We start from the raw sequence: 14,049 nt of genomic DNA, 5'->3' as shown, positions 1-14,049 counted from the left end.
TAAATTCAAAGACTACTATTACCATTTGAAAGAATAGTTACAAAATAGCTACAAAAAAGGTGGAGGTTGATTTGTCTTTCAGACACAAGAACACAGAAATAGAAAGGATTTCTTGAATCTGGTTTCCTGCTTGCATTGGTTTTGTCTGGCAAGGTTTTGGTAGCGGGGGGGGGTGTGTGTGTGTGTGTGTGGTGGTTACAGGGGTGGCTTCTGTAAGAAGCAGCTGGAAGCTTCCCCTGTGTTCGAGAGAAAGCGAGCCCATACCAGCCGGCTCTAAGACGGACCCGCCGCCGGCCAAGGCCGAGCCAATCAGTGATAGTGGTAACGCCTCAGTGATAACATTTTTAAGAAGGAAAAAAGTTGGGACGGAGAGAAACAGCCGCCAGAGTGAGGAGTGAGAACATGTAAGAGAAACAAGCCTGCGGACACCAAGGTCAGTGAAGAAGGAGGGGGAGGAGATGCTCCAGGCGCCGGAGCGAAGATTCCCCTGCAGCCCGTGGTGAAGACCCTGGTGAGGCAGGCTGTCCCCCTGCAGTCCAGGAAGGTCCACGGTGGAGCAGATATCCACCTGTAGCCCGTGGAGGACCCCACGCCGGAGCAGGTGGGTTCCCGAAGGAGGCTGTGACCCCGTGGGAACCCTGCGCTGGAGCAGGTTCCTGGCAGGACCTGCGGATCTGTGGAGAGAGGAGCCCACGGAGCAGGTTTTCTGGCAGGACTTGTGACCCCGTGGGGGACCCATGCTGGATTCCACCCCTCGCCTCTGTGCATCACATTTTTAAGAACTATCATTAACCCATCACACTGCTATTGCAGACAACCACATGATTTCTTTCATACTATCATTGAGCTCCATTTTAAAACTAATCATTTTTGTTACTACTGTTTCTATTGGAGTTTATTCTAGTGCCTCAGTACTCTGGTTAGAAACTGTATCCTAATTTCCAGTCTAAATTTATTAGCGCCTAACACAGATCCATGTATTCTTACACCAGTATTGTCCTTAGAATAGCTCACTCTCTTTCTTGTGTTTATTTCTCCTAATATATTTATAGACAGCAATCATATCCCCTCTCTTTCTTTGTTTTGCTAATTGAACTAGGAAAACTTTCTTGTTCTCCTCCTGTAAGATATTTTTTCAGTTCCCTGGCTTATCCTGATGTGAGAGACTGAAAGAGTTAATGTCTCAAACATTGTGGCAGGGCAAGTTCTGCATAACAATGAATCCTGCATAACGCCCGTGCACAACCTGTGCTAGACAGACCAAGGAGGGGTCATGGTGAGTTCTGAATTCCCTCGGGCTAAATTAAGGTGAAGTGACAGCAAACGATCAGTTGAATGTTTTATTTATGGCAGAAGCAAACTGAACGTGGAAGGCACAACAGTAGGTGGCGTGGTTTCTCACAACAAGAATTGGCATGAAACTACGTCAACTGTAACCACATATATATCAGTTCAGGGAAGAGAATAAGAAGACACCTCCTGTTGAGTCACGAGGTTCAGAGTGGACCCCCTTGCTTTCTAGACTCCTTCTCAGAGAAGAGCCTAGGGGCGGCTAGATCCAATCCTAGTCCGACTTGGTCAATGAGTTTGTGTCTAAAAGGGATGAAGTATAGGGGTTATGGAAAAAAAAAAAAAAAAGAAAAAAAAGAGGCAGAGGAAGAGAGAGAGAGAAAGGAAAAGAAAAGAGAAATATTTCACCAGTCCTGGGTCCAGCATTGGTCCAGCCAGCCTAGAGGTCCAGTTCCAGAGGTCACGCACATGTGAGGCTTCAATTCGTGTCCTTTTATAATCTACTTGCCCCTCCTTCAGGCGGGCACTCGAACTCATTAGGCTAATTAGGTGTCACACGTGGTTTGTGCTTTCAGAACCTTCTGGAAATGGGTGGTGGGCTTGGGGGTCATTTGGGGAGTAACTTCTCCCTCCCTGCAGGCATGACCATTATTTGACCTTTGGCCATATATGGTGAGCTTCCCTGCTGAGCATATCAAACATGGAATTGCGCATCCTCCAGTATGCCCTCCGCATCCTGTTGCTGACCAGCTTCTTCACTTGCTGTTTGTTATTATGCAGGTTCGTTGTTATGCAGAACTTGCACCGCCACAATGTTTGAGACACTAACTCTTTTGGTCCTTCACATATGGTGTTGCTATGCAGCCTTGCAAGCAAGTTCCGTTCCTTCCCTCAACTGCAAAAGCCAGGCCCCGGTCTCTGTCCATCACGATGGGTGTTTGAGGCATTAACTAAGTCCAGTCTCTCACAGTCTCTTCAAACACTAACAACTTTCCCAGATGCATTTTAAGTAGTTGTCCATTTTTCCCATATATATCATTATTATTTCCTTAAAAATATATTTCCTATAATGAGATACATCAGTTCATTTGCTCCCATATGTGTAATGTCATTGAAAAATTCAGGCTGGAAGTGACCTCTGGAGATCTTCCAATCCAACCCCATCATCAAGGTAGTGCCAATTTCAAAGCTGGATCCAGTTGCTCATGGTCATGTCCATCCAAGTTTTAAAAATAAGAAACAGTTAATTCCTGTGTGTGTTTTGGAATTCTGCAAAAGATTTTATGTAAAATGTCCTGCCCCAGAACAAAATTCAACTACTTGAATTTTCTCAGCCTATGTTATACTGACTGTCAGAACTTCTGATTAGATACCCTGCCTTCATCTCTTTTCCATGCAATTTTCCTTATTAAAATCTAAAAAAATTATCACCCAAGGTGTTTGGGATTAATCTACCCTTCCCCTCCTCATAGAAGCTCACCTTCTACCTTTTTTTTTTACTTAAAATTTGTTTTGATAAATTTCCAAGCAAGGTCTTATCTTGTATTAGTTTTAATTTTATTTATGCATTTCCTGAACTCTTAAACACAGTTTATTTTCTGATCAGTCTCTTTCTTTCTTTTGACTCCTTTTGCATTTATCGCTGCTTCTATATCTTTTGACTCAGTTGGACCTCACTGGTTCAACTGCAGAATCCCCGTAAACTGCATCTACATGATTAACTGTGAAGGCAGAAGAGACAGCCATTTTCAACTATATTATTTTCTTTAATGTGTCAGAAATACAAATTGTAGGCATTAACAATGACATTTGCTGCTACATTGATTCGGAGGAACCCATTATTCGCATCTATTATCAGCTTTGTTCAACACTCTGGAAGCACAGAACTCTTAACTCTGTATGTCAGTAATTTTGCTTTGCTTCATGGAAGCTTCTTGTGCTCTCAGTAGTTCTATGTGACCATGAAAGTGCAGGGCTGAAGCCTTTAGGGCACAGCTCCACAGCAGTGTGAACTGCTCCAAACCTAGCTGTTCTGGTTCCATCTTCCTTTCACCAGACACCTGCATCTGGGAGTGGGAGGGAAGACTGAATCACAGCAGCCCAGGTTAGCTTCTTTTGCCATGGTCCAACACCTTTTGTATAGGTAGTGCTTGAGATAAGAATTATCTTGCATTTGAAATCATAGAATCATTTAGGTTGGAAAAGACCTCTAAGATCATTGAGTTCAACCATTAACCGAACACTACCAAGTCCACCACTAAACCATGTCCCTAAGCGCCACATCTACACGTCTTTTAAATACCTCCAGGGATGGTCACTCCACCACTTCCCTGGGCAGACTGTTCCAATGCTTGACAACCCCTTCGGTGAAGAAATTTTTCCTAACATCCAATCTAAACGTCCCCTAGCACAACTTGAGGCCGTTTCCTCTCATCCTGTCACTTCTTACTTGATAGAAGAGACTGACACCCACCTTGCTACAACCTCCTTTCAGGTAGTTGTAGAGAGTGATAAGGTCTCCCCTCAGCCTCCTTTTCTCCAGGCTAAACAACCCCAGTTCCCTCAGCCAATCCTCATAAGACTTGTTCTCTAGACACTTCACCAGCTTTGTTTGGACATGCTGCAGCACCTCAATGTCTTTCCTCTAGTGAGGGGACCAAAAGTGAACACAGTAGTCAAAGTGTGGCCTCACCAGTGCAGAGTACAGGGGAACAACCACCTCCCTGCTCCTGCTGGCCACACTATTTCTGATGCAGGCTAGGATGCCATTGGCCTTCTTGGCCACCTGGGCACACTGCTGGCTCATATTCAGCTGGCTGTCAACCAGCACCCCCAGGTCTTTTTCTGCCGGGCATCTTTCCAGCCACTCTTCCCCAAGCCTGTAGCGCTGCATGGGGTTGTTGTGACCCAAGTGCAGGACCTGGAACTTGGCCTTGTTGCACCTCATACAATTGGCCTTGGCCCATCGATCCAGCCTGTCCAGATCCCTCTGTAGGGTCTTCCTATCCTCGAGTAGATCAACCCTCCCTCCCAACTTGGTGTCATCTGCAAACTTACTGAGGGTGCACTCGATCCCCTCGTCCAGATCATTGATAAAGATATTAAAGAGAACTGGCCCCAATACTGAGCCCTGGGGAACACCACTTGTGACCAGCTGCCAACTGGATTTAACTCCATTCACCACAACCCTCTGGGCTCGTCCATCCAGCCAGTGTTTTACCCAGTGAAGAGTACACCTGTCTAAGCCATGAGCTGCCAGCTTCTCAAGGAGTATGCCATGAGACACAGTGTCAAAGGCCTTACTAAAGTCCAGGTAGACAACATCCACAGCCTTTCCCTCATCCACTAGGCAGGTCACCTGGTCATAGAAGGAGATCAGGTTGGTCAAGCAGGACCTGCCTTTCATGAACCCGTGCTGGCTGGGCCTGATCCCCTGGTTGTCCTGCACATGCCATGTGAGCGCACTCAAGATGAACCGCTTCATAATCTTCCCCGGTACCGAGGTCAGGCTGACAGGCCTGTAGTTCCCTGGATCCACCTTCCGACCCTTCTTGTAAATGGGCATCACATTGGCAAGCCTCTAGTCCTCTGGGTCCTCCCCTGTTGACCAGGATTGCTGATAAATGATGGAAAGTGGCTTGGCAAGCTCCTCTGCCAGCTCCCTCAGTACTCTCAGATGGATCCCATCTGGTCCCAGGTGGCGTAGGAGGTCATTAACTGCTTCCTCCTGGATTATGGGGGGTATATTCTGCTCTCCGTCCTTGTCTTCCAGCTCAGGGGGCAGAGTACCCTGAGGATAACTGGTCTCCCTATTAAAGACTGAGGCAAAGAAGGCATTAAGTACCTCAGCCTTTTCCTCATCTCTGGTGGCAGTGTTCCCCTCTGCATCCAATAGAGGACAGATATTCTCCTTGGCTCTCTTTTTGTTGTTAACATATTTGTAAAAACATTTTTTGTTGTCTTTTACAATAGTGGCCAGATTGAGTTCTAGCTGAGCTTTTGCCTTTCTAATTTTCTCTCTGCATGACCTAACAAGATCCCTGTACTCTTCCCGAGTTGCCTGCCCTTTCTTCCAAAGATGGTAAACTGTCCTTTTCTCCCCGAGTCCCAGCAAAAGCTCCCAGTTGTCTTCCCCAATGTTTTGTCTTGCGGTGCATGGGAATAGCTTGGTCCTGAGCCTGTCATAAATTGCGACCACAAGGGATCATAATCCAATTAAAATTTTATTGATTATAGCAAGTAGAATATGAGCAAATACAGCGCTGGATGGCAGGGGAGTCTGCGCTCCACCAACTGCCGTACTGAGCAGTTCAAACAGTCCCTTTTTATACACCTTTATTTCCGTGTTGTGAAGTAGTGGAGATACTCTGCGCATGTTTCGGTTGTTGTTAGGGGGTCGTTGTCTGTCTCTTTGAGGCCGAAGTAAGAAGTCTTTCTCCTTTGTCTCATAGTTAATCCCTTACTCATATGTCCTTATATGGGGTTGTCTGTCCTGTTTCTGTGGGTTCCTGGATACCTGGCAGTTATCTTGCATAATGGTAAACGATTGTGGTTATCTTATCTTATCTTACACAGGTGGTGTCTGGTAGCTGTTTGCATGAGCGATTTCCTGACCTTTACATTGAGCTTAACATAAATCTTAATAACAATACCCTAGTCCATAGTTTCTCACAATCCCCCCTTTTTCTTTTTATCCTATTATTGTTTATTAGATGCTACTTTCATTTTCGGCACTGCAAGCAAATCTTTTTCCACAATCCCAACATTTATCATAACACTCACAAGGTAATACTTCACAATTACAATAGGCATAGTTTTCACGTGGCATAACGCATTCACAACAACTTTCATCTTCATTAATAGATACACTTTTATCTTTTACCTCAGACCTCGTAGTTAAAATAAGCAATTTAGCTATGTCAAACCGTTTTTTAATAAAATGTAAAATATAGCGTAATATACAAGGCCCAAATATAAGTCCTAGAATCAACATAGTAAGCGGTCCTGCTAAAGCAGACAACAAAGTGGTTAGCCAAGGTGAAACATTAAACCAGTTTTCATACCATGACCTGTCCGCTTCACGATTCTTTTTACGTTGATCTAATCTTTTCCGGAGTTCAGACATAGTGTTCTGGACTACTCCCGTATGGTCAGCAAAAGAACAACATTCTTCATTGAGAGTTACACATAACCCTCCTTCTTTTAAGAACAATAGGTCTAATCCTCTTCTATTTTGCAGCACTACTTCTGATAAAGACTTTACTGAAGTGGCTAAATTCTGAATAGATTGTTCTATTTTTGTTAAATCCTCATCTACAGCCATCTGCAAACTTTGTAATTCCTGACCTTTTACTAGGGAGGCTATGCCTGTACCTGCTCCAACTCCGCCCGCTATCAGCAGTGTAGCTAGGGTTACCACTGTAATTGGCTCTCGTTTTTGTCTATTCAGGTCTCCTTCAAAGTGGCGTAGCACCTCCTCAGAGGTGTGATAGATTAGAGGAGGAACAATAATCACCTGTACGCAAAACTGAGATTGATTAAACACGTTTAGGGATAGGCAAGGCCTTACTCCAATGTCTGAACAAACCCATTTAGCTCCCGGTGTCGGGATAGCCCATTTGTCATTTTGATTTTTGTGTTTTTCTATATCGGTGTTAGTGATTGTTCGGTTGCACAAAGGTTGATACTTTTCGGGCACTGTTCCTATACATTTTCCTTGACCCGTTACTAATTGAATAGTAATTCTTTGTGTATGATTCTTCTGGTCATTCCATGGACATTCTCGTGGGTTTGAACCATTAGACCATTGAATCTTACCTGGTTTTCCAATTGCCTCAAAATATGGTGGTCTAACATTATAACATAACCAGCATTCTTTAGTTAAATTTGGTTTGCTTTCATTAAGGGCACGATAAGAGGCTTGCATTAGATTCCATAAGGGGTCTTTGGATTCTGACAACTCTAGATCCCTGGATAAGGAGAATTCAGTCACAGTATCATTAGTTGTTTTTGAAAGAGAGTCTGGAGAAGGGGTTACAACAATTACGGGGGCAACTTTTTCTTCAGAAGAAGTGGGTGGATTCAGGACCAGATTTGGTCCTATTGACAAAGGATCATGAGGAAGTTTTTCTTTAACTATTCTAAAGTAACTTCCCCTATCCATTCCATGTTCCCAATATCTAATTCCCCAGATACGGCCAATTAACCATGTGTCATCTTGGGGTTTTTTTATGGTGATTTCAATTCTTTTACAGGACACTTCGACACAGGGTTTTATAGGGTCTCCACTAAAACCATGTGTTGAGGGAGTGCAGCCTGGGGGTCCCCAAGTTACATCTATATATTTATCTCCCTGTGTTTTCCAACTTGAAGCAATAGTTTCACAACCCCAATAGCCACAGTAAAAATGACCTGGATAATTACAATAACTTTTGCCAGGGTTACTTGCTGGACATATATAAAATGCCTTGCATTGGACTTGAAGCATTGCTGCATCTCGGGGGCCCCCTTCTATAGGTATCAGGGAATATAGATGCACGGAGAAGTTCCACTTTCCTGGACCAATCCGAGTTTGAATTAATTTTGATTCTGGTAAATTATATAATTTCCAGGCCATAGGTTCATGAGGGTTTCCATTTGCTTGGGTTATTATTAATAACCAAACTAATGGTATACCAGGAAAAAGGGTGTCTGTCAATTTTATCAATTTAAGTATAGTTTTACCAGTCCTGGGGAAGTTCGACCATTGCTGCTTTTGCGTCCCATTGTTTTGGTTCTTTTCTCCACAGTTTGTTCCTCCTCTGCCTCGCCCGTCGACTCGGTTGCTTCGAGCCACGGGGTGTACCATCTTCTCGGCAGCAAGGGAATTCTTCAGGAGAACAGCTGTTTCGGGCTTTCTGCCTGTTTATATAGGCTTCCCACTTTGCAGCTTTAACTAATGGGGCAAAGCAAGACACAGTTAGTATTCCCCTTCTGTACTTTATAGCCAAGATTTCAGCTACAAAGGGGATTGGTTCGTTGGAATGGTAACAATAATATTGAAGGTTTATTCTTTTGGTAAAAATTTCCCACCATTCATGGGATTCTCGAATAATTTCTTGTTTAGACTCTAATTGTTTTAGTTTTCATTCAGTGAGAGTTCATTGGATTTTCCAACACTGTGTCCAAACACCTATTGGAGGGTATCCATATTCACAGTGTGTCCACCATTTATTCTGGCATACCTTACACCTGAAACAAGCAAATGGATAACAATTGCAGTTCAAATTATTACACCTAATTCGTACATCTAGAGTGCTCAAATTATTTACACTTGTGTATCCTCTGTATTCAATATTGTGTGGTTGTATAAGTTTAGCAATTTCCTTTAGCACACTTTGTATGCTTCCATATATAATAGTGTAGGGATTGGCGCTCGGAAGATCTCGCGATGTACGGAAAGAGAAGGGTTAAGGGAGGCGGGATGACCGACAGGCAGTATATAAGGGCGTGACGCAGTTGAATAAACGCCATTTGCAGCATCCTCATATTGGTGTCAGTGCTCTGTGGCCCAGGGTATGGTGGACCCTGTGCCGAGTCCCACGGGGTGATCAGACGAATGTCTACAAGTGGTGACCCTGACGTGATTGGACATCGGCGGATTACGCGGGGCGTAATCGAAGGCCTGGCCAGGCATGGAAGGAGTCCTGAAGGTGTTGGACTCGTGCTCTAGAGAGGTAAAAATCCCTATGGGACAAAAAGAAGCGAAAGCTTGCCTAGAGCGGCTCCTGAAAGAGGAAGCGATAGAGCGCCCGGGGGACATATTGTCTCCTGAGTGCTGGCCGAAATGCACCGCGGCTTTAGCGGAACGGGCTATGGCGACGCAGCATGGTCCGGAGTTAAAGACGTGGGGGCGGATTAGGGCGATTTTCAGGAAAGTGCGGGAGGAGGGCTTAACATGGAAGGAAGCAAAGAGATTGATGCACGCGCAGGCGGAGCGGGGCGTGCAGGCGGATGGGGGGGCGCGGACAGAAGGGCTGACGGAGGTAGCGGAGCAGACACCTCTGGTGCTCCCAGTGCAGCCGTCAGCACCGGCCGAACCACCGGGATACCCTTGGGAGGAGTTTGAACGGGAGCGTGAACGGGCGAGAGAGGAGGAGCGGGAGAAAGAGCGACAGTTAATTCAGGAGGCAGAGGAACCCGTGGCGGAGCAAAGGAGACGGGAGAAGGAGAGGCAGAGACTAGAGGAGGCGGAGAGGGCGGTGATGAAGGGATCGGAAAAGGAGCAGGTAGAGGAGGGAGCGGTTCCCCTGTATGATCCGGAGGATTGGGTGCCGGGACGTGTTTTGCGAACCGCGCCACAAGCTCACCCTAAGATGGCGCCGACATCCGCCTTCTCCCCGGATGTCTCTCCGGAGGTTGGGAGAGGCGGAGCACGGCCAAAGGAAGGAGGAAGGAAAGTCAGGACACCCCCTCTTACGCGCGTAGCGGAAGAGGAAGAGAGTGGTCCGGACTCAATCGAGGGGTCGGCTCAACGGTTAGAGGAGGCGTGGCAGCTGGTGGGCGGACACCGCTGTCGTCCGCCGCACGCAGCGGTAAAACAAAAGGCTATCTCCGACTGTAAGGCGCAGTCGGCAGCAGCCAGTGAAAAGGCAACGCCTATGCCTTTAATACCTGTGCCCGACCCAGCTACAGATCCGCTGCAGATGCTGCAGCGAGTAGTAGAGGAGATACGGGAGCAGGTGAAGCAACAGCGGCAGCTGCTACAAGCAGCTGGGGAACAGAAAGGAGTTCCCGATTCACCAAAGATCACGTTGCCAGACTGGAAAATTGTAGCAAAGGAATGTGTTATGGACGGCATACGTTTTGAAGGACCCCCTTTAGTTTGCCCAGTCCGAGCTGGTCCAGGTGGTGTGGGGGTGGAGTGGTCTCTGTTAGATAGCAAGCTTTTGCAACAAGTGAAGAAGACCGTGGATGAATACGGCTTAGGACATCCCATGACAGGCTCTCTGTTAGACGTGGTTTTTTTTTTTCAGGTTCACTGACTCCCTGGGATTCGCGACAGTTTTGCAGTATGATTTTGACTCCCATTTTTTTTTTGATTTAGAAGGAAGCTTGGACAAACAGATTACAAGCAGCACTAGTTGAGACCCAACAGGAAAGTGGGAAGGAGGGTGGCGCTTGGTGACACAGGGAAGAGGGTATACTGCAGTACAGTCATCAGAGCACCCAGACTCACGTGTGCGCTGGGTGCCGTCACGGTGGTTGAAACCAGACCTCAGTCAATAACGATTTGTTGTGAGTTATTTTGCAGGATGCCGTTCAGAAGATCATCTGAGTACCTGCACTGTGGTCGTTGTGACCCTTGGGTGCTTGTCAAGTATGACCGCTGTGGACAACAACTCTGGTGACGCACCAGCCGAACATCAAAATGGTGTGACCGATGTTTTGAACACCGCAGATCCACTTTACAGCAACCGCTGTGTGTACCCCATAAGCGGGGGACTATGATATGCTTTTAGACAAAGCCAATCAATTACAGGAGGCAGGTGACAGTGGCTTGACAATCTCCTCTCGTCGACCTGGCAATGGCTCCTGTCTTTGATTGACTGAAAAACGTTGACCCTATTTGGAATCCTTTTGGTGGTGGTTATTATGGTTTGTTGTGGGATACCAGCACTGACTGTTTGCGTGCGGAAACTCTTTATACAGAGTGCGGGTACCCACCAGTACGCGAATTACTATGAGGTGGTGGGATCACTTATACCTGTAACGCCAGTTTGTACCGTCGGTCATCCGCCATAGTGAGGGGGGAATTGTAGGGATTGGCGCTCGGAAGATCTCGCGATGTACGGAAAGAGAAGGGTTAAGGGAGGCGGGATGACCGACAGGCAGTATATAAGGGCGTGACGCAGTTGAATAAACGCCATTTGCAGCATCCTCATATTGGTGTCAGTGCTCTGTGGCCCAGGGTATGGTGGACCCTGTGCCGAGTCCCACGGGGTGATCAGACGAATGTCTACAAATAGATAAAAGAAGAAGTAATTATAGCAAATATAAACAGCAATATACACTTTATACTAAAAGGTAATGCGGCAAAATAATCAAATAAAGTCTCTATCATTACGTTATCTTTTCAGGGTTATCTTGGTGTCACCTGGAGTACTGATTACTTTCCAGTGGGGTCTTGTCACTGGGCCTTTAATGCGACTGGCATGAGTCCATCCACGTTCAGCAGTCCGGACAGCTGTTTCTGTTGTAAGCAAAACAAGATAAGGTCCCTCCCAATTGGGTTTTAGGGTTTCTTCTTTCCACGTTTTAACCAATATCCAGTCCCCAGGTTTAAAATTGTGAATTTTTAAGTCCAACGGAGGTCGTTGCACAATCAGTCCATGTTCCCAAAGCTTGTTACGATGTTCTGCTAATTGTGAAACATATTCATTAATTACACGATCTCGAATCAAAACATTTGTTTGTGGACTTTCAATTCTATAGGGCAACCCATACACCATTTCAAATGCTGATATTCCTACATCTGCTCGGGGTCTGGTTCTGAGAATTAATAGTGCCATGGGTAGGCACTTAATCCATGATAATTTGGTTTCTATCATTAATTTAGTCAAAATAGTTTTGATTTCTCCATTCATCCTTTCAACTTTTCCCGAACTTTGTGGGTGCCATGGCGTATGGTATTCCCACTTAATACCTAAGCTTTCTGTTAGATCTTTAACGATTTTTGACACAAAGTGTGTTCCTCTGTCCGAGTCGATTACATCAGGTACTCCATATCGAGGTATAATATGTTCAAGTAATACTTTAGTAACCTGATTAGCAGTTGCCTTGGAGGTAGGAAAAGCTTCAACATAATGTGTTAAGTGATCCATCATTACTAATAAATATTTGTAACGCCCTACCCTGGGTAGTTCAGTAAAATCCACTTGTATGTGTGAGAAAGGTCTGTATGCTGGGGAACGTCCTCCAAGAGGTTTTTGTCTCATGTTGTTCCGATTAACCTTCTGACAAGTCTCGCAGGCTGCTGTGACTGTCTTTGCTATGTTATGTACGCCTGTACAGGCAAACTGTTGATTAAAATGATCAACTAACGCCTGGGTTCCCCAGTGTGTTTTACTGTGTATTTTTGAAAATATTTCGAGTGCTATGCCCTTCGGCAAGACTTCTCTCCCATCTGGCAATATGTACTTACCATCCTGTTCCTTAGCTCCCATTTGCTCTAATTTTTCCTTTTCTACAGACTCAAAACTCAAATTTTTACTAACAGGCACTTGTTGCATAGTCAAAATCGTACTATAATTACCTGCTACTCGTTTTGCTTCTGTATCAGCTGCATTATTTCCCCTAACTTGATAACTTGTACCTCGCTGGTGTCCCTTTATATGTACAACTGCTATTTTATTCGGCATTTTTAATGCCTCCAGAACTCGCCGAATTAATTCCGGGTGTATCAGTTCTTTTCCCTGTGAGTTAATAAATCCTCTTTCCTCCCATATTTTTCCAAAGGTATGTACCACTCCGAACGCATAGCGTGAGTCTGTATATATAGTTCCATCCTTTCCCTTCAGTGACACTAATGTTTTCCACAATGCATACAGCTCACAGGCTTGAGCCGACCAGCTGGCACTCAGGGGGCCTGATTCTATTGTTTTAAATTCTCCTTTTTCCAATTTAACGATGGCATATCCGGATAATCGTTTACCTTCCACTATTTGTGATGACCCATCTATAAATAATACTTCTCCACATTGTAGTTCTTCTTCTTCTAAGTCTGGCCTAATGCGTGTCTGCTGTTCAATTGTTTGAAAACAATTGTGCAATAGTTCATTGCCTTCTCCTGGGTATAAAAATTCAGCGGGATTAACTGCTCCAATAGTTTTTAAAGATAGTTTAGGGGATTCTATAAGTATTCCTTCATACTTTAATAATCGGCTATCTGTAAGCCACTTTTCTGCTTTTTGTTGTAGCACTCCCCTGATGTTATGAGGTGCATATAAGACAACTTCTCCATTAAAGGTAATGCGATTCGTTTCCTCAAGTAATAAGGCAGCAGCAACAATGATTTGTAAGCAACTTGGCCAACCCCTGCTCACAGGATCCAACAGCTTTGATAAGTATGCCACCGGTTTCTTTTGTCTGGCCCATTCCTGAGTTAATACTCCAAATGCCGTTCCTTCATGTATGTTAACGAATAAATGGAACGGCCGCTTTAAATCTGGGAGGCTTAAAACCAGTGCTTGACTTAGCTCCCTTTTGAGACTGGCAAACTGCTCTTGATCCTGAGGGGTCCACTTGGGTATTTTGTCTTTAGACAGTTGTTCATATAAAAATTTAACTTTAAAGCTGTAGTTCTCTATCCATTGTCTACAATACCCAAATAGCCCTAATGCCTGCCGAATTTGCCTCTTAGTGACAGGCATAGGTAATTCTAGAATTCCTTTAATGCGCTCTGGATCCAATATCTTTTTGCCGTTAAACAAATAATGCCCCAAATATTTCACTTTTTCCTCCACAAATTGTAACTTTTCTTGTGATACCCGTAGTCCCTTTTGTGCAAGAAAGTTTAGGAGTCGAATGCTTTCTTTTCTTACATCCTCCTTATTATTCCCTGCTATGAGCAGATCATCTACATACTGTAACAGTACGTTTCCTGTTTGTACCTGGTATTCTTTTAAGAGCTCTTCCAGGGCTTGTCCAAACAGATTAGGGGATTCAGTGAACCCTTGGGGGAGCACGGTCCATCTCAATTGCTGTCTACGGCTTGTCTCT

General features: G+C 45.0%; 2 protein-coding genes across 3 annotated transcripts in view; one reads left to right on the top strand and one right to left on the bottom strand.

Annotated features, from left to right (window-relative positions):
- Positions 1–14,049, bottom strand: part of LOC126035462 (uncharacterized) — a 212,868-nt gene that overhangs the window by 90,073 nt on the left and 108,746 nt on the right. The window lies entirely within an intron of this gene.
- The window catches only part of LOC126035456 (uncharacterized), a 430,975-nt gene continuing 425,707 nt past the window's right edge, over positions 8,782–14,049 (top strand). For both annotated transcript variants that reach the window (XR_007504936.1, XM_049794064.1), the window contains exon 1: positions 8,782–9,686. Coding sequence is in view for 1 of the 2 variants with exons in the window: in XM_049794064.1 (XP_049650021.1) it covers positions 8,964–9,686 (723 nt within the window). In the remaining variant the exon portion in view is untranslated. The remainder of the gene's footprint in view (positions 9,687–14,049) is intronic.

This window comes from Accipiter gentilis, chromosome W (assembly GCF_929443795.1).
Source record: "Accipiter gentilis chromosome W, bAccGen1.1, whole genome shotgun sequence".
NCBI lineage: Eukaryota > Metazoa > Chordata > Aves > Accipitriformes > Accipitridae > Astur > Astur gentilis.
Note: the sequence above shows the minus strand (reverse complement) of the source record. Positions and strands in the feature narration are given on the sequence as shown.